At 44.6% G+C, this 25,221-nt stretch overlaps 1 protein-coding gene across 3 annotated transcripts in view; it reads right to left on the reverse strand.

Annotated features, from left to right (window-relative positions):
* Window positions 1–6,848: 6,848 nt before the first annotated feature.
* The window catches only part of SMPD4 (sphingomyelin phosphodiesterase 4), a 49,225-nt gene continuing 30,852 nt past the window's right edge, over window positions 6,849–25,221 (reverse strand). For all 3 annotated transcript variants that reach the window (XM_088477870.1, XM_088477868.1, XM_088477869.1), the window contains 4 exons: window positions 19,301–19,534; window positions 11,237–11,368; window positions 7,825–7,953; window positions 6,849–7,284 (listed from right to left, as the gene is read on the reverse strand). In XM_088477870.1, coding sequence (XP_088333996.1) covers window positions 6,964–7,284; window positions 7,825–7,953; window positions 11,237–11,368; window positions 19,301–19,534 — 816 coding nt within the window. In that variant the 3' untranslated portion in view covers window positions 6,849–6,963. The remainder of the gene's footprint in view (window positions 7,285–7,824; window positions 7,954–11,236; window positions 11,369–19,300; window positions 19,535–25,221) is intronic.

Here is a 25,221-nt window from a genome sequence, read left to right on the forward strand (position 1 = left end):
CACCCTTGGTGCCATGGAAAGTCCAAACGGCAGGGCCTGAAACTGGAAGTGTTGATGTAACACTGAGAACCTGAGGTACTTCTGGTGAGCCGAAGCTATCGGGACGAGCAGGTAGGCATCCTGTATGTCCAGAGACACCATAAAATCCCCAGGTTCCATAGTCAGTATAATTGACCGCAGGGTTTCCATCTTGAACTAGGGTGTTCGGAGGAACTTGTTTAAGGACTTGAGATTCAGGATAGGCCTGTATGTACCATTCGGTTTTGGAACCACAAAGAGTGGAATAATACCCCGTTCCCCTCTGGGGAATAGGTACTGGAACTATAACTCCCTGTAGGAGCATAGATTGAACCACTCTCAGCAGTTCCAATGCCTTTTCCTGATCCATCTGTTGTCCCGTAAGGCAGAATTGATGTGGTGGTCTGTTTTGGAACGAAAGGGCGTACCCATGAGAGACCACTTCTCTTACCCAAGTGTCTGGGCAAACTGAAGAAGTCGGCCTCCCACCTTGGGGTCCCCCAAGGAGAGGCCTGTCCCGTCAGGCTGAAGGTTTTGCCTCGGGCTTGGCAGCTGGACGCCTAGCATTCCAGGACTGGTTTTTGGGCTTTGTGATTTTTAGTTCCAGATTGTCTGGGAAAGGACTGAGCCTTGGCCTTACTCTGAGGGCGGAAGGTCCGAAATGACTGAGTTCCAGAACTCGAGGGTAATGGGGCCGAAGGTAAACAGGCAGACTTGGCAGCCGCCAAGGTGTCCACAATTTTGTCCAAATCTGGACCAAAAAGTACTCGGCCATTAAAGGGTAAACCTTCTAACCCTTTCTTGGACTCAGCATCTGCCCTCCAAGATCGCAACCAGAGAGAGCGTCTAGCCGACACTGCAGCCGATGAAATGCGGGATGTTGGCATACTAACATCCAGAGCAGCCTTATTCACATATGTGGCTGAATCTGAGGAAACCAGTTCCATTTGTTCACTGGTAGCTTCTACAGGACACCTCCGGAGCATTTGCCCAACGCTCCATTGGCCTGGCCACCCAGCATATAGCCATAGCTGGCCTAGCCACTCCCCCTGAAAGAAAATAAATGGACTTTAAGCATATTTCCACCTTCCTGTCCGAGACATCCTTTAATGACATGGATGGCATAGGAAGTGTCACACTTTTGACAAGGCGCGTAATATGAGAATCCACCTGAGGTGGAGTTTCCCATTTAGAGAAATACTTCTCCTCGAACGCATAAGTGGTCTCCAATCTCTTCTGTGGCTGAAATCTCCTGCTTGGAGTTTTCCATGCTTCTTCCAAGTGTTCAACCAGCTGATCAGACAGCGGAAAAGCAGTCGCTGAACTTTTAACTTCTTTAAAGTAAGCATGTTTGGATTTGGCTGCTGGGGTATCTTCATCCCCAATATTCATGGCCACACGGATGAGGCCGTGCACATATATTTTGGACTTGGGCTCCGCCTCTTTTAGAGGGAGCTCAGATTCAGATAAGTCCTGTATTCTCCATCATCAGTCAACACATCATCCTGTTAGGAAAGAGAAAGTCTACGTATTAACAGAATGTTGGAAAGACTCCCCCTGTAACACCTCCGTCAAGTTTTGCACCGTATTGGAGAGTATTAACCCACACAGGTTCCGACTGTGTTTGGTAGGGAGTAGGTTGTAAAGGCATACTATGAGCCACAGCCAACTGTCTGGGAGTCCCCTGTGACGCAGATGGATAGCAAGCTGCGGAGTGTACCCCAATGGTGGGGTCACTGGTGGTGCAGCAAGCCGACCTATCAGGGTGTTTAGTGCTTGTGTAAAGCAAGCCCATGGAGGCTCTTGAGAAGAGCTGGGCCCAGCAGGTAATCCTGCATTCCTGGTACACAATCCTCCCACAATAATCTCTCCCTCTCTTATTCCAGCCAAACATCTGTTGCAGGACTGTGTGAGGGGTATGTGTCAAACTCCTCACTACAATAATCGTTTGAACTGTGAAGCAAATTAACCCCTGAGCAGCACTGTCACCGCAAGGGCTAGTGAAAGAGAAAGTACAGGGATAAAATGGCTGACAGAGCGATACAGGCAGACAGCGCTAGCACAGACATACAATGCCAGGAAAAACCTGCACTATATTACACTATCAACTAGCTAGACCTTGTGTCTAGTAGGAATAGTGCTACATACACTGACCTGCTTAGAGGAGAGGTATGTAGGGGGGCCCAAACACCGCAACTCTCGGTGAGATCAGTGTTTCAGCACATATAAAATGGCCGCCGGACTCATAGGGGGCGTGTCTGAGGGAGGAGAGCTGCCTGCAACCGCCAGATCACAGTGGAAAGGCGCGCAGTGCAGTGGGGGAGGGGCCCGCTCCCCTGGCATGCTCTTAACCCCCGGGATGCCGACTACATACGCACGCTGTGGCCCGCTATCCCTGATGATATAGTGTCAGAGCAGGCGCAATGCCTGTTAACACGTGCAGCCGCTTCCACAGGACCCCCACCTGGAAAGCCTACAGGACTGGTGATGTCAGCGGGCGCCGCTGCTTACCTTAACATCCCCCGTGAAGTCCGGCCACAGTCCTGGGCGTCTGGGGGATTTTGCTAGCCAAAACCCCCAGACACCCGCCGCGATCCCTGGCGCCATGCCAGCGTCTCAGTGCCGGCTGGGTTCCCCTGCGGACCACTCTTGTAGTTTTTAAAAGTTTTCTGGGGTTGTCAATGCAGCCCCTCTTGAAGTGACCCGACTCCGTGCCGAGCACCTACGAAACGGAGGTGCCTTGGCTTGGGGGCGGGGTATAGGAGAGAAGCCCGGTGCATCCGGGGATCACAAGTTTAACTATTGAGGTGCCCGAGACTGACATCGCCTATACCCCAAGGTCTCCTGTGGAGCCCTATGGACCCTGCAGTAGAAAAGGAGATTTATATTCTTAAGTCCTTTTCTTCAAGATCCATAGGGGACACCAGGCTTGCAGGATTTTTACTCTGCTTTCAATCCTCCATTTAGCGTTTCTAGGTGTTTGGGCCTGTATGTGTATGTCGGTCTTCATTCTCCTCCTTCTTGCTCCTGCTTTGGGCTTGCTAACTTAATTGGCCTGCCTGAGGCTGGGGTATAGGAGGGGAGGAGCCAGGGATGCTGGGAGAAGCAGCTTAACTAGGTGGTGCCTGGGCTCCTCCCTATACCCATGGTCTCTGCATGTGTCCCCTATGGATCTCAAAGAAAAGGACTTAACCAGGTAAGAACATAAATCTCCTTTTTCAGAAATTTTAGCAAATAGGTTAATAAGGAGAAAATGCCGCTATGTGGCATCCCTGAGAAGAGTGGGAAGGGAGGAGCATCACAGCAGTCATCAATCTATCCTCTTTTCAGATGTTGGACTGTACCATATGCTGCATCTTCACCAGACTGCCTGATGGGCAGGCTTACCACATTTCATTACCTGGCTACATCAGCTCACTACTCTGACTCTTAATAGCGTGATGACCTTGTTGCCGTAGGTCCAGTCACTCCCCGCTCATTAAGCAGGGTGATCTGGTCCAGATATACTTTCTGATGCTGTTTGATATAATCTGTAATCGTTAACAGAGTTAGAGCTCCGCTGTTGCTTCTCTCACTAATAGTCTCTGCAGTGCCTATTGACAGGGAGATCAAACACAGGTCAGTCCGGGCCAGTCTCATACGTACTCAGTGGTGGGACCAGGCATCCATACTGCTCCACGGCCATGCCACGGGGCCCCTCACAGACCACCGCAATACCCACATGGCAGTGGGTCCCGGCTCCAGCTTGCTACCTTAGCTTTGGCTCCAGCTGGTCTGCCACTGACCCCAGCGCTGCTGCCTGCCGACCCCTGCATTCCCCTTCTCTTGACTACAAAACTGCTGTACACCCCAGAAGTTCACTGCATCCTGAGCCTTACCTCCTGAAGCGGCTTGCAGGTAAGGATTGGAGTGGTAGACCTTTAGAGGGGAAAATAAATGAAAGGTGCAGATAAAAATATACTAGCTAATGGAGTCCATACATGTATTGCCCCAATTCCCTATTCTGCCAACACTGCGGTATCAGGGAAATTCAACATGTTGGAAATCCTCGTTTCACAGATCCGGACCAAAAAAAAAATTTGGGGGATTGGCGAGTCAGGGCTTTTTAACAAGCTGATTTTTCCCTGAATGGCCAACGTATCAGATCATATGGCATCGGCAGACTGGGGAATCGGTGCCATGGATGTATGGTCTGCAAAACCTAGTGCTGACCTATTCCTTCAGCACTTATATATAAAAAAAAAAAAAAACTGAGGAAGGGTTTAGCTTATATAATACAAAAAGGTTAGCACAGTGGTTCCAAAATCTTCTTGAATCACAGCGCCCCAGAGTATAAGCATTTTTTTCACGGCACCCTTAGGACAAAAGTTTAGTTTTGAGAAATTCAGCAAAAATGAACATAAGAAAAATTGTTCTTCTACATCATCCTTCGGTTCAGTTATATGGTGGTGAACAGGGTTGCGCTTCTGTTTGTCCATGTATTTAATGATTGGGAGCCACCAGCACTGGTTTTGCCTATCACAAGGACCAAAATAATTTTATTTGGTCCTGGACCAGCAAACTGTGGCACCCTTGCAAGTGCCTCGTGCTGCCCCAAGGTGTCACGGCACCCAGTTTGGGAACTGGGTTAGCCTATTAAGTGTAGCTCCTCAACCCTCATTACACTCCATGGTCTAGAAGTGTCACCTAGATGGAGAAAGTAGAATGTTAGGAATGGGTTTGCCAAATACACCAACTATACAGGACTTTAGTCTAGTCTTGCGGCCCCAAAGCACTATTATAAGTCTCTCAGAACAAAGTAATACACCAGCTGCAGTTACCCGAAAACATTATTATAGCTCTTGGTTTCAGCAGAAAAAAGAAAAAAGCAAGCATCTTGTATGGTGCACTCTGAACCAACTAATTTTAAAAACATTTTTATTGGTATGTATTAAAATATAAAGATCAGTGAAATATTAAAATAAAGTTAGGTGTGAAGAAAGAAGAAATGCAGTGTTTAAAAGAGAGCCTTGAAAAAGCCTATGGTGATACGGCCGTTGGCGGTTTAGACGGCTGCTATATAATGTGTATTCTTACTGTATAATATTGCACCTAAATGTTTAAATGTGTAGTGTCCGATTGAAACTAATTATACATGGTGACAGGCAAGAGTCAAAATTGGGGATAAGCGCTGAGCGGCGCTAATACTTTATCCTTATTGAAGGCAGCAAGCGGGACATTTACTCTGTTCCCCAGTCATAAACCAATTTGTGCTGACCGCGATGAACAGCAGCTATAACGGGAGACCAACCGCTAAGCAGCAATGATTAGTGTTACTTAAACAGAAGCCACAAGCGGAATATCAAACCTGTCTCTTTATTATATGTTGTAACTCAGCGCCTACTCACTTATATGTTCAGCATATAGAACAGGTAACAACAGCATACAGCTAAAACAGGAGACCAACCGCTAAGCAGTAATGACTTGTATCATTTAAACAGAAGCCATATGCGGAATATCAAGCCTGCTTCTTTATCATATGCTGTAACTCAGCGCTCACTCACTTGTATGTTCAGCAGATAGAATAGGTAATAGCAGCATAATATTTATTATAAATAGCTGCAAGCGGGATTCTGTTTTGTTTCCCCTAATATGTATTTAATATACTAATAGCAGCAGAAGAGCGGCATCACGTATTATCTAACAATCAGCTGCAAGTGGGATGCTGTTTTCCTAAATATATACTCATAAATGTTGTGCTTCACCGCCAGCAATGGTTAAAATGTTCACTGTGGTGAGACACAGAAGAGGACAAATTTGCCAGTGATTCTATTATTCATAAATGAAATCACGGTTCATAGGATATTAGCTGCTGACCAGTGGATTTAAATATGAATGAATGTCAAATCAGAAATAAATGTTGAATGTTTAATAATAAATCTTAACTATTGGAGGACACAACACATGAGAACTAACATATTTATTACATAGTTCCAGTGTAGACCCATGAATAAAGATACAATAAAGTGTTGCAAACACAGTATCAGTTTATTCTGACACACATCATAAACACAGGATCTCACTGTTAACATTATAGATCCTTTATTCCTGATGCAGGTGCAATTAATAGGGCAATTTAGCCTAGAAATTAAAAGATAAGTAGATACACATTGTCATATAGCAGTCGTATTATTTTAAACACTGCATTTCTTCTTTCTTCACACCTAACTTTATTTTAATATTTCACCGATCTTTATATTTTAATACATACCAATAAAAATATGTTTTTAAAATTAGTTGGTTCAGAGTGCACCATACAAGATGCTTACTTTTTTCTGCTGAAACCAATTGTCTATGACTTATTACCTCTAATTTATATTTTATTGAGGGTGCTACCATGATGCTATAAGATTGAGGTTTGAACCTATGGTATTATAACGCAAAATATACCTGGTCCTTTGGACACTGGTGCGGGATTTATTCTTTATAAGTTTCTATTATTATAGCTCTACCTTCATTATATAGCTTGGGATAGTGTCCAGCAGGCCTGTTCAACCCGTGACACACCAGCTGTAGTTTCACTACAAGTCCTAGCATTCCCTCCCACCAAAATGCTAGTAAAGCATGCTCGGGACGTGTAGTTTCACATCCCCTTGAGAGACAGGTTGGCCAGGCCCGATATACAGTGTGTGCAATAATACTGTGTTCTTACTGCGTTCAGAGGAGCACTCCTACACAAACCTTATGACTGGACAGGGTGTAGTGCAGCACTGTATACAGTAACGGTACACTGTATTAAATCATTAAAAGCTGGTTGGAGCAAACTGCAGTGACGGAAGCAGACATAAGGGGACATTCAAAAGCCACGGGAAATGTTTTAATTCAGAACACACTGGTACATTATTTAACATTAAAATATTGACAATATCCACAGCGTAAAAAAAAAAAATATAAAATTAACGGTCATCAGTCTGGGTGCGACTTCCACTTTTCAGCAATCAAGGTCATGACAGCAGCATAGAGAAGATAGCCAATCAGAAGAAAGAATGAGCATGTAATGGGCCCCACAGACAGCAGGCCACATAGAAAGTAGAAAAGCAGCAAGTAAAATAAAACTCCATAGTTGGCGAGGAATCGAAGACGAATGCGAGGAGAGGTCTGCTCCAAGGCAGTGTGGGATGGAATGGGGCTCATTCTCCTGCCAGGGGTACTGCTGATCAGATGGTAACTGCAAAATTTCCCCAGAAAGTCCTGTCTTCCGCACATTGAAGCCATTGTGCCAGCAAACTGAAAGAAGGAAATAACAATTTAAGCAGAATCAGCGTTTTAAAGTTAAGACTATCCTATTTTTTTTTAAATTACTTTATTTATTTTTTTTAACTAAAGCAGCCCTTTTCCTCTCTTGCCAAAGCTGTTTGGTGTCCATGTGTGACCTCCCTGCACTTCCCAATGTTCTCACCCAGCCTCAGGTACGAACAGACTGTTTTCCAGACATTGGACACTCTGGATAACTTTGAAGGAATACATTAAAGGAACAAATTGTTATGGATATATTGTGCTGCTCGATCAATCAAGAACAGTTACCAAGATGATAGATAGTAAGATAATGGGAAAAAGGGTCATCAAGAAGAGAAAAGAAAAAAAAAAAAAAACTACAAATTTTACTTTAGATTCTGTGGGGTCTTTCGTTCACAACATCAATAAGTGTAACCCCAGCAATTTGCAAAACCAAATAGAGTAAGCCCGCCTTGTTACAGATAAATAAAACATTCTGAATGAGGCAGCATGCGTAGCCAGAACCACTTATAAGAAGAATGTGCCCCTTACCCTATCATTTAGTACACTTGACAGCTGATACAGGAATCGTACAAGTGTAGCATTCTCATAGCTGCGGATTGGCTGGAGTTCAGGATCCCCCTGGTACTGGATGTCAAACTTGCGCAATCCATTTATTAGCTGATATCAGAAGACAGAAGAGTTAAGTTATCTAGCACAAACTCACAATGGTTTTAAAGAAAATAAGAAAGAACTTAAAATATCAAGCCTAATAATTTTCCTGCTGTTCTATATATAACATAACAAAAACTCTAAAGACTTCAAAAATCCTATAACCAAAAAGAGAATTACGAGGGCTGATTGAAAAGTAATGAGACTGCCTGTTTTTCTGTCCCATAGGTAGACGTGACAACACTGTTTATTATTGTGAAGCTCATACATCGACGTGTCTGAACTTGCGGTTGCACTACTGTAGTCTTTGACGTAATCTCAGACACGTCTTCCTCATCCGCCATGACGAAACGTACAGAGAGATGAGTGACTGAATTTTGTGTAAAACTTGGAAAAAGCGGAAATGAAACTCATGAAATGTTACGGCAAGCATACGGTGGAGAAACAATTAGCAGTGCTGCAATATTTTGGTGGTGGAATCACTTCTAAGAGGGTAATACGCGAGTGACTGATTAAGCGCATTCTGGGACACCATCCACGGCGGTTACTGATGTCAACATTGCCAAGGTCCGAAGATGTTGCAAAATGACAGGTGGTTAACTTTATGCAAGCTTTCGACTTCACATGGCATCTCATTTGAACGGGTTCAGCATATTGTGACAGAGGAACTGAAAATGCATCGCGTGTGTGCCAGGTTGGTACCCAGAAATCTCTCAGAAGAGCAGATGCGACGACGAGTTGATACGTGCAAGAACACCGAATGTCAGAGAGGTTACCAGATTTCCCGACATCGATTGTGACATTTGACGAATCGTTGATTCGTCATTATGATCCGGAATCCAAACAGTCCAGTGTATGGAAACACACAAAATCGCCTCCACCCAAAAAAAATCCTGTGTGATTTCTTCACGTGTAGTCATGCTTCTGCTGTTCTTTGATGCGCATGGTATGATCCTACAGCACTGCAACGTCCTGAAAATCCATTTATGTGGAGCCATGAGGAAGAAAAGACCACATTTGCTGAAGAAACAGTGGTTTTTGCTACAAGACAATATATGACCACATGTTGTTGCTGCTGTTACATTGGCAGCACTGACTGCAATTAATGGGACAGCACTGGAACACCCTCCATATAGCCCGGACTTCGCGCCCAGTGATTTCTGGGCATTCCCGACGCTGACAAAACAACTGCGCGGAAAGAAGTTCTCAACAGATGATGAAGTGAAAATGCCACAGCTACAACACTAAAAGTGATGTCACAAAGTCTTTGAATCATTGAAACGCTGCACAAAATGTATCGAATGTGAAGAAAGCTACTTTGAAAAAGAAAAAATGGACAGATCCTGTGGAGTCATCTGATTCTAAATGAAAAAAATCAGTCTAGTTACTTTACAATCAGCCCTCGTATAAACAATGCTTGAATAGAAGTAAAATGGACAAAAGCCTCACAAAATAAGCAAAGAATATTGAACATGATCTATGGTTTGTATCATAGATAAGTGTCAAGTCACTGGTAAGTTACATAGGTATGGAGATAAGCAAGACCTACATGAATAATACGATTAACATTACATAGAAATTTATGGAGAGCTATGTTATGGTAAATAAAAAAAATAGGGAAAGGGGAGTGGATGGATGAGGAACCCTGTCCTGCTGGTGTAACCTGAGAGTAATACAGCCACGGCCAAAAATATAAAAGACCCCACTAAGTCAAAAGAATCTAGTTCTGACAATCCTAATCAGAACTACTCAATAATTGTCGATATAAAAACAAAATAATTTATTTGAATACTTTCATTATGTCCTGTTGAACATCAGGGCTCAGATATTCTATGTATGGGCCCCACTTAGAATAAATTATTTTCCACAGGTCATTCTCTCAAAATACAAGAGTTCCAAGAAAGTAGTTAACTTCTGCTAGCCTTGGGGGAAGAGAGGAGATACACTTAGCTATAGTGAAACTCACTTTCAAAAGTGGAAACAATTTAAAAGGTATTTTGCAGTGGAATACTCGTATGAGGGAACCACACATCAAAGTTACAGAATAACATGGGAAGTGGATGCATGGGGAGCATGAATACAGTTATCGTGCTATACAATGCCAGAATCTTATTCTATAAACGTATTTTCCTGCAATTCCATTAACAGTGTTGAAAATTGAATCTCCCACCTTTACATTTTCTACAACAACCTGTTTCATCAAAAAACAAAATGCGATATATATGCTCTATTTATAACTTTAATATGTAACTCTTGCAGTGCAGCAGATTACAGGTATTTTAAGGTGTTAATATAATACTTCAGAAGGGAGTCGGTTGTGAAGCGCATATCTGTTTCATCAATGGGGGACACCTTGGTGATACTGACCTGAGACAAATAGTGAGCAAGACAAATCCCGCACAGAGCAGGAGCGTTCCCTCCCATCAAGGGACAGCTTTGGGAGGTCCTAGCGTATTCCAGTGTCCTCCATGGATGAAAGAGAAAATGGGATTTTGGTTCTTACCTGCTAAATCCTTTTCTCAGAGTCCATGGGGGACACTGGACGCCCAACCCTTACGCTCCTGGCTTTGCTCAGGGGTGTTAGCAACCCAGACCTCTGTACTACCTTTCCGTGTTTGGTGAACCCGATTTTTCCTCTTCTTCTGCTACTCTGTCCTCTGGGCTTTGTGATCACTGAAGGCTGCAGGCATGGGGTGGGGTATAAGGGAGGAGCCAGGGCTTTGCAAAAACTAAACCTTTTGGTGCCCAGACTCCTCCACCTATACCCAGTGTATTCCAGTGTTCCCACGGACTCGGAAAAGGATTTAAGCAGGTAAGAAACAAAATCCCATTATTTTCCTGTTAGACACTGATCATTAGTAGTTTTACTTTTGCACCTCTATCGGGTGCGAGGAAAAACTAGTGATATTAATGGTCGCGATGTACTGACCCATGCTAGTGGCAAACATTAGATCAGGGGTGAGCAATAAGCAGCCCTCTAGCTGCTGTTGAACTACACATCCCAGAATGCCCTGCAACAGTTTTAGCATAGCCAATAGTAAAACTGTGGCAGAGCATGCTGGGATGTGTAGTTCTACAGCAGCTGGGGGGCAGTTTATTGCCCACCCCTGCAATAGTCATGGGAGAAAATAAAAAATTAGGAAGGGTGAAATGTATTCTTAAAGTGTTGCCTTTGTACAAAGAAATATCAATATCCATTAGGCATAGGAAAGATTGTTCTTGTGTAAACAATGTGGTTATTCAGATTACACAATGTGGCATTGTAATCACAGTAATGTGTTCTTACTCTTACCTGTTGCCTACCTAACGGGGTGAGGAACACACCATTGTCATTCTGGATACAGTCCGGCAATTGATTTCTTCCACTTTCATCCTGTACATTCCCGAAGTTTACTGTGAGTTGCCCGAGTTGAGCAGAGTTCAGCTAGGAGGAGATTGCACTAGTTAATTAACAAAATACAGTCAGAGCGCCTAGTTTACTCCACAATGGAACAGTCAAGTATGGAATGTCTGACGATATATGTAGATTATAAATGTGTAACCAATGCATTGGTGGGATACCCTTCTAAGAGATTCACTTCTAATGTGAAACTCTGAATTCTCATCACTTTCCAGTTTCTGGCTGTAGCTGAAAAATAACAAATCACCAACTCACAGCACCTTGGTGATATTCTCTTTCAGGAATTCCTTGTTTAATTGCATTGTTCCCTTGTCAATTATTCTCAGACACCTATTAAATCCCACAATGGCACTTTTACTATCCCCACACATTATCCTTGGAGTCAAATCCTTTATCCCACCCACCCTCACTACTCTAAAAACTTTAAACTTCTTTACGGCCTTAAATAGAAAGGGAAATATAGCCAGGCACTACAAATCTGTAAAAATAAATCTGGGATGCTCAACTCTAGTGAGGGGGAGCTGACCCCACCTGGGACAAAACCAAAAAATACTGTGAGCGCAAACAGAATGGAAATGACCAATTTAATAAGAGCAATAGATAACCATGCAATAAAATAAAGCCACTGTGTATTCGGAAAGGACATATAAGCACATAGGAAATAAACACAATAATAAAGAATTATTATTATTTATAAATGGGAATGAAATGGAAATGTGAGTGTGTTAGTACATCTCAATACTGTATAATTAAAACAATCCTCCATATAAGACTGATCCAAATCAGTATATTCCCTAAGTAGATAAATGTTGATAAGGCAAAAAAGTAGCACAGTGTAGTAGAAATAACAATTTATAGTAGTCCGAGTTGCAACTTGTAGCAAGTAAGAAGCCTTTATGAATAGCTGTGGTCATGGTAAAGTCCATTTGGATTATTATTATTTCACAGTCTCGCCTCTTTGACCAAATATTTAGTAAAATTGAGTACAGAGAGACAATCATCGGCACCAATTACCTATGTACAGTGATCAGTGTGCATCAGCCTGACCAGCACGCACAGGGTTTTTCTCTATGCACATTTACCCTGTTAAAGTAATCAGTACATGGGTTTATACCTCACTTTAGAGGGTGCTGAATACTTCCTCTGATGAACGGCCAGTGTTACTCGGCTGAAAAACGAGATAGGATTACCCTGACCCACTGCTGCTTTTGGAAGGACCTCTACAAGTCATTCAATACTTACTCCCAAGTCTGTCCTCATCCATACCGCTGCACGCTGCCTGTTAACAGAGCCGCCATCTAGGTGTACTGCGGACATGTGAGTAATGCCTTGCCGGCTACAGGCACCCAAACTGCAGTGCGGCACACAACACTAGGAGTCAGAGCTTAACTGCAGCCCATTAGCTGCATGCTTCATCTTACATCCATGTAGTGACTAGCTGTTCCCGCTAGCCTGTTTCAGCAGGGAGCTACGCCCTGCTGAAACAGGGCAAAGTTGCGGCTTAGCGATCACAGCAAATGAATAGATGGCGTGTGAATGTGCACGCCATCTAGTCAGTGAGGGGAGAGCTTGGGGGCAGCCCAGCATCTCCTTAAGTGCTGGGCATGACCCCTAGAATGAGAAACAAGGGGCATGACATGTAGCCATACTCCCATCTTGAGTGGCTACACTCCTTTTTCGGGAGCGCTCGCAGCTTTGGCGTGTGCAGAAGTGCCCCTTCTCCCGGACGGGACCCTGCCCGCTGTTCAGCCTAAAGTGAACACTAAGCGGATATGCCCGGTTTCACTTGGGTAGAACTTCGATATTTACCATTTCCATTTCTTTTATCCCATTTTCATTTAACTTATAAGCTTAGTTCATTGGATGCCTCTGGGGTAAAGGAGTGTGGTAGTATTCTTTTAAATAAGTTGTTTTTTTTAAACTTTTTTTTTTAATGAAATGAAGATGGAGTCACGTTGAGGGATGGGTGGTGTGAAGGTACACATTGCAAATGACCTTAGAGACCCTGCGTAAAGCAAAGCCTCCTCATGGGGAAAATATTCAGCACAAAAACTTTCATAGAGCTCACCACTGCAGTAAGCCTCAAAGAAGAACTCGAAAGGTTGCCCAGCCGCCACCAGTTCGCACAAGCCACCATCAGTAAAAGGTTGGGATATGTTAATAAGGCACGCAACGGAGCTGGTGTAGTTGTCCTCACTGTTGTGGGACATAATGGAGAAGTCCTCCCAGTTGTCCACTACGTGCCTCACGCACCTCCCTAGCCATTAGCTGAGTGCCATACATGAGATAGGAAAGGGACTGGAACATGCAGGCTCCATCTCCTGTGATGGGGACAATGGTATGAGGCACCATCTCCCCATTTACATTAAAAAAACTAAATTTCCATGTTCGAAATCAATATTGCAAATCAAGTGAAGTACCGTATTACAATTCCAAAAGTAGAGTTATGGTAAAAACTTATCCTTGTTAACTCTTTCTTCGAAGTCCAGATGGAGACTATGGGGTGTAGGTGGTACTTGGGGGACCAGACAACAGCAAAGCTTTTTTCTATCTCCAGTCCTTCCACCTATACTCCGCCCACAGCCTGAAGGCAACTCAGTTTTGTTAACAAGCCAAAGGCAGGAGCAGGATAGGAGAGAAGGAAGACTGGTACACTGAAGAATCACACACTCACACAGAGAAGGAAACAAGTGACCAAGAGAAGAAACCCACAGAAGCCAGGTGCGTCAGGACGGGTGCCCTGTGGACCCTATGGACTTCAAAGAGTTAACAAGGGTAAGCATCCTGAGAGACAAATGTGTGAAAGTGTGCGAACATCCGGTAGAGGAGCAATTCTGCGCTGGAACCAGGTGAGCAGAAACGTACAGTTTCGGAGAGGCTAGGCAGAGTCGGATCTAATCTAGCTTGAAGAAATGCAAGGATTCGAGAAACCCTAAAAACCTGAGGTTCATAGTTTCTAGTAGCACACCACTGGAAATATGTATGCCACACCCGGTGATAAATCCTGGCAGAGACCGGTTTACACGTTCTGAGCATGGTCAGGACCACAAAGCTAGAAAACCCTTTAGACCTTAGGAGGGATGTCTCAAGAGCCAGGCCATTAAAGACAGACGGGCCAGGTCCAGATGGAGACAGGGACTCTGAGACAACAGGCTTAGTCACAGAGGAAGTTGGAGAGGAACGTCTATGGAGAGACTTTGAAGAGTACCAATGGAGTCTGGGCCAAGCTGGAGCTACCAACAGGACCATGCCACCCTCTTGCTTGAACTTCCGAAGAATCCAAGGCAGAAGGGAGACTGGAGGAAAGAGGTACACAAAACTGAAGGTCCACTTCAAAGATAATGCGTCCATGAAGCCTGCGTCGGGGTCCCTCGTCCTGCCCCGCTTGTGGTTGTGTAGTGAAGCCATGAGGTCCATGTCCGGTAGACCCCATTTGTCCACCAGGAATTGAAAGACTTCTGGATTCACGTCTTGACGGCTGAGGAAATCCGCCCCCCAATTGAGAATCCCTGGAATAAACACTGCTTAGATGGCTGGGAGATGGCGTTTGGCTCATGTGAGAATGCGGGACACTTCTGCAATTGCTGACAGACTTCGAGTGCCTCCTTGGTGATTGAGGTAGGCCACTGCCGTGGCGTTGTCGGACTGTACTTGTACTGGCCTGCCCTGAAGAATGTCCTGAGCCAGAGTGAGGGCTTTGTAAATGGCTCAGAGTTCCAGGATGTTGATTGGTATAATTGCCTCAGCTGGAGTCCAGCGTCCCTGGAAAAAGTGCTGGCCGGTCACTGCACCCCACCCGCAAAGACTTGCGTCCGTGGTGAGGAGTGCCCAGTCCAGGATCCAAAAGGAACGACCCTTGTTTAGGTGGGACGTCTGTAGCCACATGGATTGGGACAGGCAAACCTCTGGAGAGAGGCCCATCATCAGGGATCTGAGCATATGGGACAGCCCGTTCCATCTGGAGAGGATCAGTTGTTGTAGGGGCCTGGAGTGAAGCTGAACAAACTCCACCATGTCGAAGGTGGACACCTTGGATCCAGAGGTCTGCATTGCAGAGTGAATTGACATTCGGCGACTGTGGAGTAATCTAAGCGCTTGGTGCTGTAATACAGAGATTTTGTCTGCTGTCAGGATGCTTCTCTGAGCCTGAGAGTCCAGGAAGGCTTCCAGATGTACCATTCTTTGAGAAGGGGTCAGGGAAGACTTTTTCCAGTTGATCAGCCAACAGTGCGTAGAAAGGCAATGCTTATTTGTAGATGGCGGTGAAGAATTTCAGGGGAGCTTGCTAAGAGCAAGAGATTGTCCAAGTATGGGAGCAGTCCGATCCACTGACGACGAAGATAGGCCACCATAACTGCCATGATCTTGGTAAAGTCCCGAGGAGCTGTAGAAAGCCCAAAAGGCAGGGCTTGAAATTTGTAATGTTGCTGTAGGACAGCAAACCGGAGATACTGCTGATGAAAAGGCGCTATAGGTACATGTAGGTAATCGTCCTGAATGTCCAGAGACACCATAAAGTCCCCAGGCTCCATAGCCAGGACAATGTAGCGTAGGGTTTCCATACGAATCCTGGGCACTCTGAAAAACTTGTTCAGAGAATTGAGGTTGAAAATAGGCCGATGAGATCCGTTGGGCTTCTGAACCAAGAAAATAGTAGAATAGACTTTCCCTTGCTGTGATGAGGGGACCGGAATTATTAACCCCAAGAGCAGTAAGGACTGAATGGCCTTCTGGAGGAGTAGGGCTTTGCTTGGGTTCGATGGAGGTCCTGTGCAAAAGAACTGCTGGGAGGACCGCCTCAGGAATGAGAGGGTGTATCCGTGGGAGACCAATTTTTTTACCCAGGTGTCTGAGATGGTCTAACGCCAAAAATGGGCAAACAAGTAGTCGGTATCCCACCCTGGGAGCCCCCAGGGAGAGGCCCGCCTCGTCAGGCTGAAGGCTTGTCCTCAGATTTTGTAGGTGGATGTCGAATAGCTCAGGTCTGTTTGGTCCTAGGCTTGGAGGCCTTAGTGGATGCCAACTGCTGTGGAAAGGACTAGCCATTAGCTTTTCCTTGGATGACATCCGAGACTTCGTAGTACATGCAGAGGGCAAGAACGCAGACTTGAAATATGCCAAGGTAGTCACAATCTTGTCCAAACAGGATCTCCCCAGAATAAGCCAAAGACTCCAAAGTCTTTTTAGAGCTCGAATCTGTCTTCCATGAGCGAAGCCAAAAATACGGTGGGCCTCACCTGTCCCCTTGAGTCTTGGGTGCAGTCTGGGGTTCGAGCAGCCCTGCTAGCTAGGTCTCCACGGAGCCCCGCCGAGAGTACCTAGCCGAGGGCTGAAGTTGCAGCACAACGGAGGGGTGATGGAGCAGCGGTGCAGATGTCCAGGGGACTGAGTAGCGCTGCTTGCTCTGTATTAAAAATTTTATTAAATCATAAAAATAAAGCTTCTAATGGTGATCCAGCTCCTGCCGGACACCAACGAAACAAAGTTTCAGGCTGTGGGCAGGGTATATGGGGAAGGACCGGAGCATCCTGGGATAGAAAATAGCTTTGCTGTTGGTGTCCTGTCCTCCAAGTACCACCTACACCCCACTGTCTCCTTGTGGAGCCTGAAGAAGAAATATTATTCCAGGTGGACTTTACTGTGACATCAGCCATTCATAAAAGGCTTCTTGCTTGCTACAAGTTGCAACTCAGACTGCTACATATTATGTCTACTACACTGTTACTTTGTTGCCTTTTCAACATTTATCCACTGAAGACATATACTGGTTTAGATCAGTCTTGTTTGGAGGATTGTTTCAAATACAGATGTGTCCTCACAGCTAGCCTGAATACACCACGCAGTGCGACTTGCCTAGGCGTGAGTGAGCCGCCAGATCCTGTGCTAGCATTGGACTTCTTTTTGTCAAAAATGCATTTAAGTCGCGATGCAGATTGTGCTGATTAATTTTCTATGCAAAACTTGTATATCTGTGTGCACCTGAGTCTTTATATGAAGCACAATTGAACTTGGAATGAAAAATGCTGTGGCCGCTATATTGTAGCACTTCGTATGCAGATTCAGAGACTCAGGTGTACACAGATATATAAGTGTCTTATATCAATTTAATTGGTACAGTCTGCTGGTGCGTCCTAGTCACATCGCATCGCGACTTAGGCACATTATTGGCAAAAAAAAGAATAACACTCAATGCTAGCCTTCATGAGAGGGGCTTTTTGGCGTCACTGCAGTAAAGATGTGTAAGGACACATCTGTATACAGCATTGAGAGATCAGCCAACACACAGAGCTCAAATTTAATTCCCATTTAATACTAATTATTTTTTGCTTGCCTGTCTGTTAAACTGCATTATATACAACATATTGGCACATATCCTTTTACTCTATTTCTCAAATATTCTCCTTCAAGGAAAGAGTGACAGAGGCCAAGTTCCTCCATCTCTCATATATTTCAATCTACTGTTGTCACATTATAGTGTAATGCCGATAATTTATGTAGTTGATAGATTGTCTGTGATAGATTGCGGTCGCAGTGAGGATTTGGCCGCAGTGTGATGGTCAGGGAGCGTTTGGGGGAGGTAACAGAGGACTGGGAACAAATGCAAGTGTGTGGTGACCATTTTGGGGGCATTATACAGACTCCATAAGCAGTAAAAATGGTTCCTGCATCTCGGTTCCGGTGGCCATTCCGAGTATCCATAGGTTATTCACAACTCTGATAATCAACTGATATGTGACTGATGCTGCATCTTTGTAAGCAGTCGCTTGCAGTCAGTGGGCATCTCCATACAAATCCTGTGGCTGCAACATTAGCATAGATTCACACAAACACAGCAGCATTCACGTACATCTCTATCAGGCCATCTGTATGTAACGCACTGACTTCACACCTCACCTTCTCACATCACCTCAACCTTCTGCCAATAACAAAAACATGGTTTATGGAACATGGTCTCAAGTGCAGCCCTTTCTCATAGTGGTGTCAAGTGTAACACCGCCATGCGTGAGAAGATGCAGAATCAACATGTATTTAACCTTTTCCCTCATTCATAATCCCATCTTTTGACGTACATCCTATGCAAGGAATTGCTGCAGAGATCCAGGGGAAAGATCTCAGCAACATGCAGAGTGGGGGTTGAAAACCCAATCTGAACATTACTAACCCTCTCCATCATTTCCTATTCTCCGAAAATGCTCACCGTCATCTTGAGTGATGATCCAAATTCTCATTTCAAACCTCTATCAGCCTCTAATAGTTGACAAACCTTCTTACTCATGATAGCATCTACACTACTTTCATCTAGTTTTCTCCTGACTGATCATTTAGATTTTTTTTCTAACACCTTGATCCCTCACAGCCCAACACACAATCACCTGTAATCTTTCTTCCAACATTCTCAACCCTTTGAACTCAACCAAAGCTTCACATCCCCATATAAGTCTCAGTTCTATTACTTTTCAATAATTATACACTTTGCAAAAATTTCTCCTCGGTTCATACTTTCTGAACTGTCAGTCCCACATCTTAAATCACAGCTTTGCAAGAAACCTTGAAATAGCTCCAGCTATTTTCAGTAGTCGAAGACTTGTATGTGAAAAAGGGAATGGTTCAAACTTCCACAAAACACCCCTCCTTAAATGCTCCAGACATTGCTAATGTACTTTGCTTACCAACACTGCCCAAAAGCTTACTTCCAACAAACTGAAATGGTAACCTCTTTCCATGAGGAACAGGCCACTCAGCTACTTTCCTGAACCCTTAATTTTACTATCCCATTTCTCATGTCCCTCTAAACTTGAGAGGTTGCCTACACTCATACCGCACAGCCTATTCGACCCTTCTCAGGTCATTCCCAGCGTGATGGCTTCTGCCATATGCATGTGATGTTGCATGCCAATCTATTGTGTGATCCCAAAAAAATAAATATAATAATATGTTTGTGTGTGTGTAGCTTACTCTAAAGATTTGACAAAGATATTCCAGGGCTTTTTCCAAGTGTTCATCAGTCTTCCTAATACTGTCATATCCAACTTCATCAACGTCATTTCCTGTGTAAGTGTTGTTCAAATCTGGAGAGCTTAACCCAAACCAGGACAGGAATGATTGGCTGCCTGAGGGATCTGTGGATTTGTCAGAGATGGATTTGGCAGTCTGCTTGGCCTGTATGATCATTTGAGCAAGTCGAAGAACCTGACAGTTTAAAAAAAATAAAATAAAATACAATACAGACATAAGATTGTGAATTAAGGGGAGTCCATAATGGGCAGCTAAACAACAAATGTGACACTGTATACAAATATATAGGACTTTTATTATTAAATACTAGCGACCCGCCCCGGCTTCGCACAGGAGAAATTTTTAATCTACAGCAATAGTCTTTTTTAATTGAGGTCTCAGTCCATCAGGGAATCACTGACGCTGGGATATGTGGAAGGGGCCGGGGCTAGGCACTAAAAATAATTGAATGACGAACTCCCCCTCCCTTATATACCCTCCCCTTTCTCTAGCTCTCCAGTTATCTGACTAGCAAAGCCAAAGGAGAAGAATGAGATGAACATAATAATCCATCACACATCAGGGAAGGAACGCAGTGATTCCCAGATGGACTCAGAGGAATTGATTCTATGGCGAGTAACCTAGAACCTTGTTTCCTCTTTCATCCAATCTGTGAAGCACGTACGCTGGGACTTCCCCAAGCAAGCCTTAAGATAGAGGGGGGATTACGCACATGCAATGCTATACGCAAAACCCGAACCTTTAGCCACAAATGTGTGGAACTGATAAAATGTGGTAAGTGTGTGCACGGAGGACCAGATGGCCATCCTGCACAACTGCTCAATCACAGCACCATGCCGAGCTGCCCAAGAAGCACTCACAGCCGGAGTCGAATGTGCGCGAATGGAATCAGGTACTGAGCCGCCCAAGGCTATATAGGCCTGTTTGATAGTGGAAGTAATCCAACGAGCAATAGACTACTTAGAAGCTGGCCAGCCTCTTTTATGGACGTCATGAAGTACTAACAGGCTGTCTGTTTTACGTAAGGCAGAAGTCCTATCCACATAAATTCTGAGTACTCGAACCACATCCAGAAACCGGACAGGACTCTCTGGATTAGGTGGATGCAATGCTAGAACCACAATCTTCTGATTTAGGTGAAATTTTGAAATCATCTTAGGAATAAAGGATGGCTAAGTGCGGAGAAACCCTCAGTCCTTATGAAAAATCAAAATGGGAAAGTTAGCTGACAAAGCCACCAACTCTGAAACTCTGCGAGCTGAGGCGATTGCCAAAAGAAAAACTACTTTCCAAGTTAACCACCTTAATTCCACCTTCTCAAGTGGCTCAAAAGGAGCCTGCTGAAAAGCAGCCAAAACTAAATTAAGGACTGGTGAAACATGAAGGTGGCTGGACATGCAATATTGCTTGCATGAAAGTTCTGACATCTGATATGGACACCAGATGTCTCTGAACAAATGTAGACAAGGCAGACAACGGACCCCTCGGGGAAGATAGGCAAAGGCCTTTGGACAATCCATCTTTTAAAAAAGAAAGTAAATGCGACAAGCGAAACTGGATAGCAGAAACCTTCCCAGTTTCACACCATCGGATGTAAGCTTTCCACACTGTATAATTAATCATAGAAGTGGATGACTTACGAGCCTGTAACAGTGTGGATAACGGCTGAAGAAAACCCCTTGGACCTCAAAAGACTGGTCTCAAGTGCCACGCCGTTAAAGCCAACTGAGGTATATTGGGATGGAGGAATGGACCTTGTGACAGTAGATCTTCTCTTAGTTGGTTGGCCATCAGACAGAAGAACAGAGTACCACGACCTCCGTGGCCAGTCTGGCGCTATTAGAAAACATGAGCTTTTTCTCGCTTGATCCTCTTGATTGCATGTGGGAGCATAGGAATTGGCGGAAAAAGATACCCGAAGTGGAAGGATCACTTGGCTGTTAGGGCATCCACCAGAGTTGCTTGTGTGTCTCGGGACTGCGCCCCGTAACTCGGAAGCTTCCTGTTCAACCTGGAAGCCATGAGATCTATCTCTGGCAGAACCCATTCCTCCACAATCATGTTGAATATGTCCTGATGCAGTGACCATTCCCCTGGGTGAACTCTGTGCCGACTGAGAAAGTTGGCTTCCCAGGTGTTTACCCGTGGGATAAAAATGGCTGATATGGCTGGAACAAATCTCTGCCCACATTATAATTTGGGTGGTCTCTGCCATAGCCAAAGGACTCCTGGTTCCTCCCTGTCTGTTGATATATGCCACCGCCGTGACATTGTCCGACTGTATCTGTAAGGGTCTGTCTCTGAAAATATCCTGTGACTGAACCAGAACACGAAAGACTGCTCGCAGCTCTAGCACATTGATTGACAACATCTTCTCTTCCAGAGACCAAACCCCCTTGAACTGGGACCCTAGAACTACTGCACCCCATACCTAGAGACTGACGTCTGTAGTTACTAGCGTCCATTCATACAGCGTAGCACGGACACCCTGTGTAGAGACAAAGGAATGTGCACCAGTGACCGCAACTCCCTGATCTTGTGCTCGGGCAAAAAAACCTGCTGAGACAGAGTGTAGAACACAAGGCCCAAAAAGACCAACTTCTGTGTTGGAACCAATTAGGATTTGGGCAGACTAAGAACCCAACCATGAGTTCCAGAGTTGTCATGACAATCTGCAAGTGATCCTTCAAGAGTTCCTCTGAAGGTGCCTTTATTAGCAAGTCGTCTAAACAGGGAATGATCAGAATTCCCTGACAATGCAGAAAAGCTACCATCATTTTTGTAAACACCCTTGGTGCAGAGGAAAGCCCGAAGGGCAGAGCCTGAAACAAAGTGCCAGGGGTCTATTGCAAACCGTAGCAGTTCGTGGTCTCGTTCCCAAATAGGTACATGGAGATACGCGTCCTTTATATCTAAGGGACGCAAGAAATTCTCCTACTTCCATAAAGGCAATTACTGAACGGTAATGACTCCATCCTGAACCTTCTCACCCTTATTTTGTGCAGGTTGAAACTTTTTAAATATAAAATGGGGCGAAAAGAACAATCTGGCTTTTTTTTTTTTTTACCAGAAACAGGTTTGAATAAAAAACCTAGTACCTGATGATGTATCATAACAGGGACCACTATCCCTGAATCTAAAAGGGAGAGAAATGCCCCCCTTAATGCCCCTCTTCTGAGCTGATTCCGAGGAAGAGGGGTTACAAAAAAAAACACTGTGGATGGGGTCCCCCCAGATTCAATATGTAACCTCTGGAGAGGACTCCTCTGACCTAAAGGTCTGTTGACCGAAACCAGGCCTCCCTGAAAGAGAGAGAAAAAAAAAAAAGACGGCCCACCTATACCAATGGGCTGGAAATCCTCCTAACCAGAGTCATTGGAAGGATCTGTCACCCCCTACGGGTGCCTGGGTGATGGGACTGCATGGCCATACACACTCTGTACTGACCCGTTTCTCTGACCTCCTGTCGTATCTCTGATGGGCAGAGGCCGGAACCTACCAGAGTACCGAAAGGGCCGAAATCTAGAGCGGTAAGAATACGAAGAAACTGTTTTTCCGCCAGTCGCCTGAGCGATAATTCGTTCCAGCTCTGGACCAAACAGAGATTGACCTGTAAAGGGAACTCCCTCCAAAATTTTTTTGGAATCGCTCGCCGCTTGCCAAGAATGGAACCACAACGTTCTTTTGGCCGAAACAGATAAGGGTGATGTACCTGCCAGAAGAGAAAGTGTCTAAAGATGAATTACCCACATAAATTGAAGTATTTTTCAGGGTGTCCACCAGGGTAAGGATATCCGAAGAATCTGCACCTAACATAATAGCTTCTGCTAATTGGTCTGACCAGGTTTCTATGGCCTTGGTAGCCAAGGCCCCTGCCAACACCAGATGCAAAGTAGTACCTGTTTAAAGTAAGCAAGGATTTGAGCAGATGCTCACACTTACGGTCCATAGCATCTTTCAGTGTGACTGCAGTAGCCATTGGAAGAATTGTAGTCTTTGCTAAATGGGCAATCGGTGCATCCATTGCTGGAGGTACCTCCCATGGAGCCGTATCTTTCTCAGCAAAAGGATAAGTAAACTTAGAGCCTGCTGGAAGTTTAACACGTTTATCTGGCTTAGCCCAGGATTCCTCTAGCACATCAGAAAAATGCATAAAAGAAGAAAAATTCAAAACATGTTTTTTTCTGCTCTTAAATAAAGCTGCAGAAGCTGCTTCATCATAAGGCTCCTCATCTTCAATTTTCAAAGTCTGGCGAAAGGCCTGGATAAGCTCAGTAACACCCTATCGGGAGAACTGTCTTCCCAAATAGAATGGTCTATCCATTCCTGATCTAATACCTCCCCATCCTCAGCAGAAGATCCTTTTTCTGAATCCTCCCCTTCACCCAAGAATTGCAGTGTCTGGGCAGGCTGTCATTTATAAGCACTCGCACCAGCCCAAGACTGCCTCTAAAGAAGAACAGACCCTGGAAATTCTATCCATCTGAATAGACATCTCTCTATTCACTGGGCTACTAACTCAGGGGAAGGAAACGGATATACTGGAACCTGCTGCATAGGTATAGAGGATGATGCACTAACATTAGCCGGCCATGAACCTCTCGTAGTTCCTTAGCCAGATCTGCAATGGACTGAGCCATAACCTTTGCCCATACCGGTAACACCTCCTCTGACAGTGTGTCCATAGATGAGCATAGCACGGACGCCTCAACCTCACAGTCTGCACACAGGTCTCCCTGCATCCTACTCCCCTGAGGGAGCTTGGCAGCACATTTAAAACATGTAGAATGTAATACAACACCCTGCTTATGTTTGGGAGGTTGGCCCCCTTTGTAGACATACTGTTACCACCAACTGCAACTCACACAGAACAAAAGAAGACCTACAGCCACAGTCTGTAGAGAGAAAAAGAAAATATATATATATTTTTTAAATAAAACAAAAAGAAATTAATATAAAATTAACTAATCTAATGAAATCTAAAAACACAAACAAAAAATACCTAACTATTCTATTTTAGCAATTTTAAAAGGCAAAAAAAAAACAACACAATTTAACTTTTCAGTTTGTACTATACCACACTTCCCAGCCTCGAGACTCCTGAGCAGCAAGAAGGAGCAGCAGGTGTCTTCACTTTTTCAATCAGTCCTCCAGGAAACAGCAGAAAATCACCTGACCTGGAAAGACCTCCCACAGGCTATCTGGGAGTGTGGGCAAGAAGACATCCACCATTACCAGATGGTGCCTCTGTAATCCAGGTAAACACTTTTTTTTTTTTTTTTAAACTACAGCACCTAGTATTCTCCAGGCCTTTACAGTGCCTCCTGCGCCCCCTTTAGGGAAAACCGGAGCTCACAAACAGCGAACCAGACCCTGCCCGTGCACTTAGTTTACAGTCTAGCTGCCCAGCATTACTCTCCAAATAAACTGTGGCAGCTGGTCACAGCTGCAGCCTCCAGCTACGAGGTGCTGCTCCTAATTCCCACTCCTCCAGCCTTGATCCCATAAGGGGATTCAGCCGCCAAGATTCCTTTAGGGTAAAAAATTTTAGGCTAGAAACAAACAAAGCTCTATACTACATTGTGCCTGCTCCTGCTGGCACTAAAAAATAACTGGAGAGCTAGAGAAAGGGGAGGGTATATAAGGGAGGGGGAGTTTCAGTCAGTCTATTTTTAGTGGCTACTCCTCGGCCCCTCACTCATATCCCAGCGTCAGTGCTTCCCAGATTGGATGAAAAAGGAAATTTAGTTTTGACGTGACACGCAAAAGAGCCACATAAAGTTGTCCATGAGCAAAACAGCCTCCACTTAGGTCAACTCCAGCCAAGGTAAGTGTCTGTCCCTGTGCTTCATGGTGTCATG

Source organism: Taudactylus pleione, unplaced genomic scaffold (genome assembly GCF_031769625.1).
Source record: "Taudactylus pleione unplaced genomic scaffold, aTauple2 ptg000205l, whole genome shotgun sequence".
In the NCBI taxonomy this organism is placed as follows: Eukaryota; Metazoa; Chordata; class Amphibia; order Anura; family Myobatrachidae; genus Taudactylus; species Taudactylus pleione.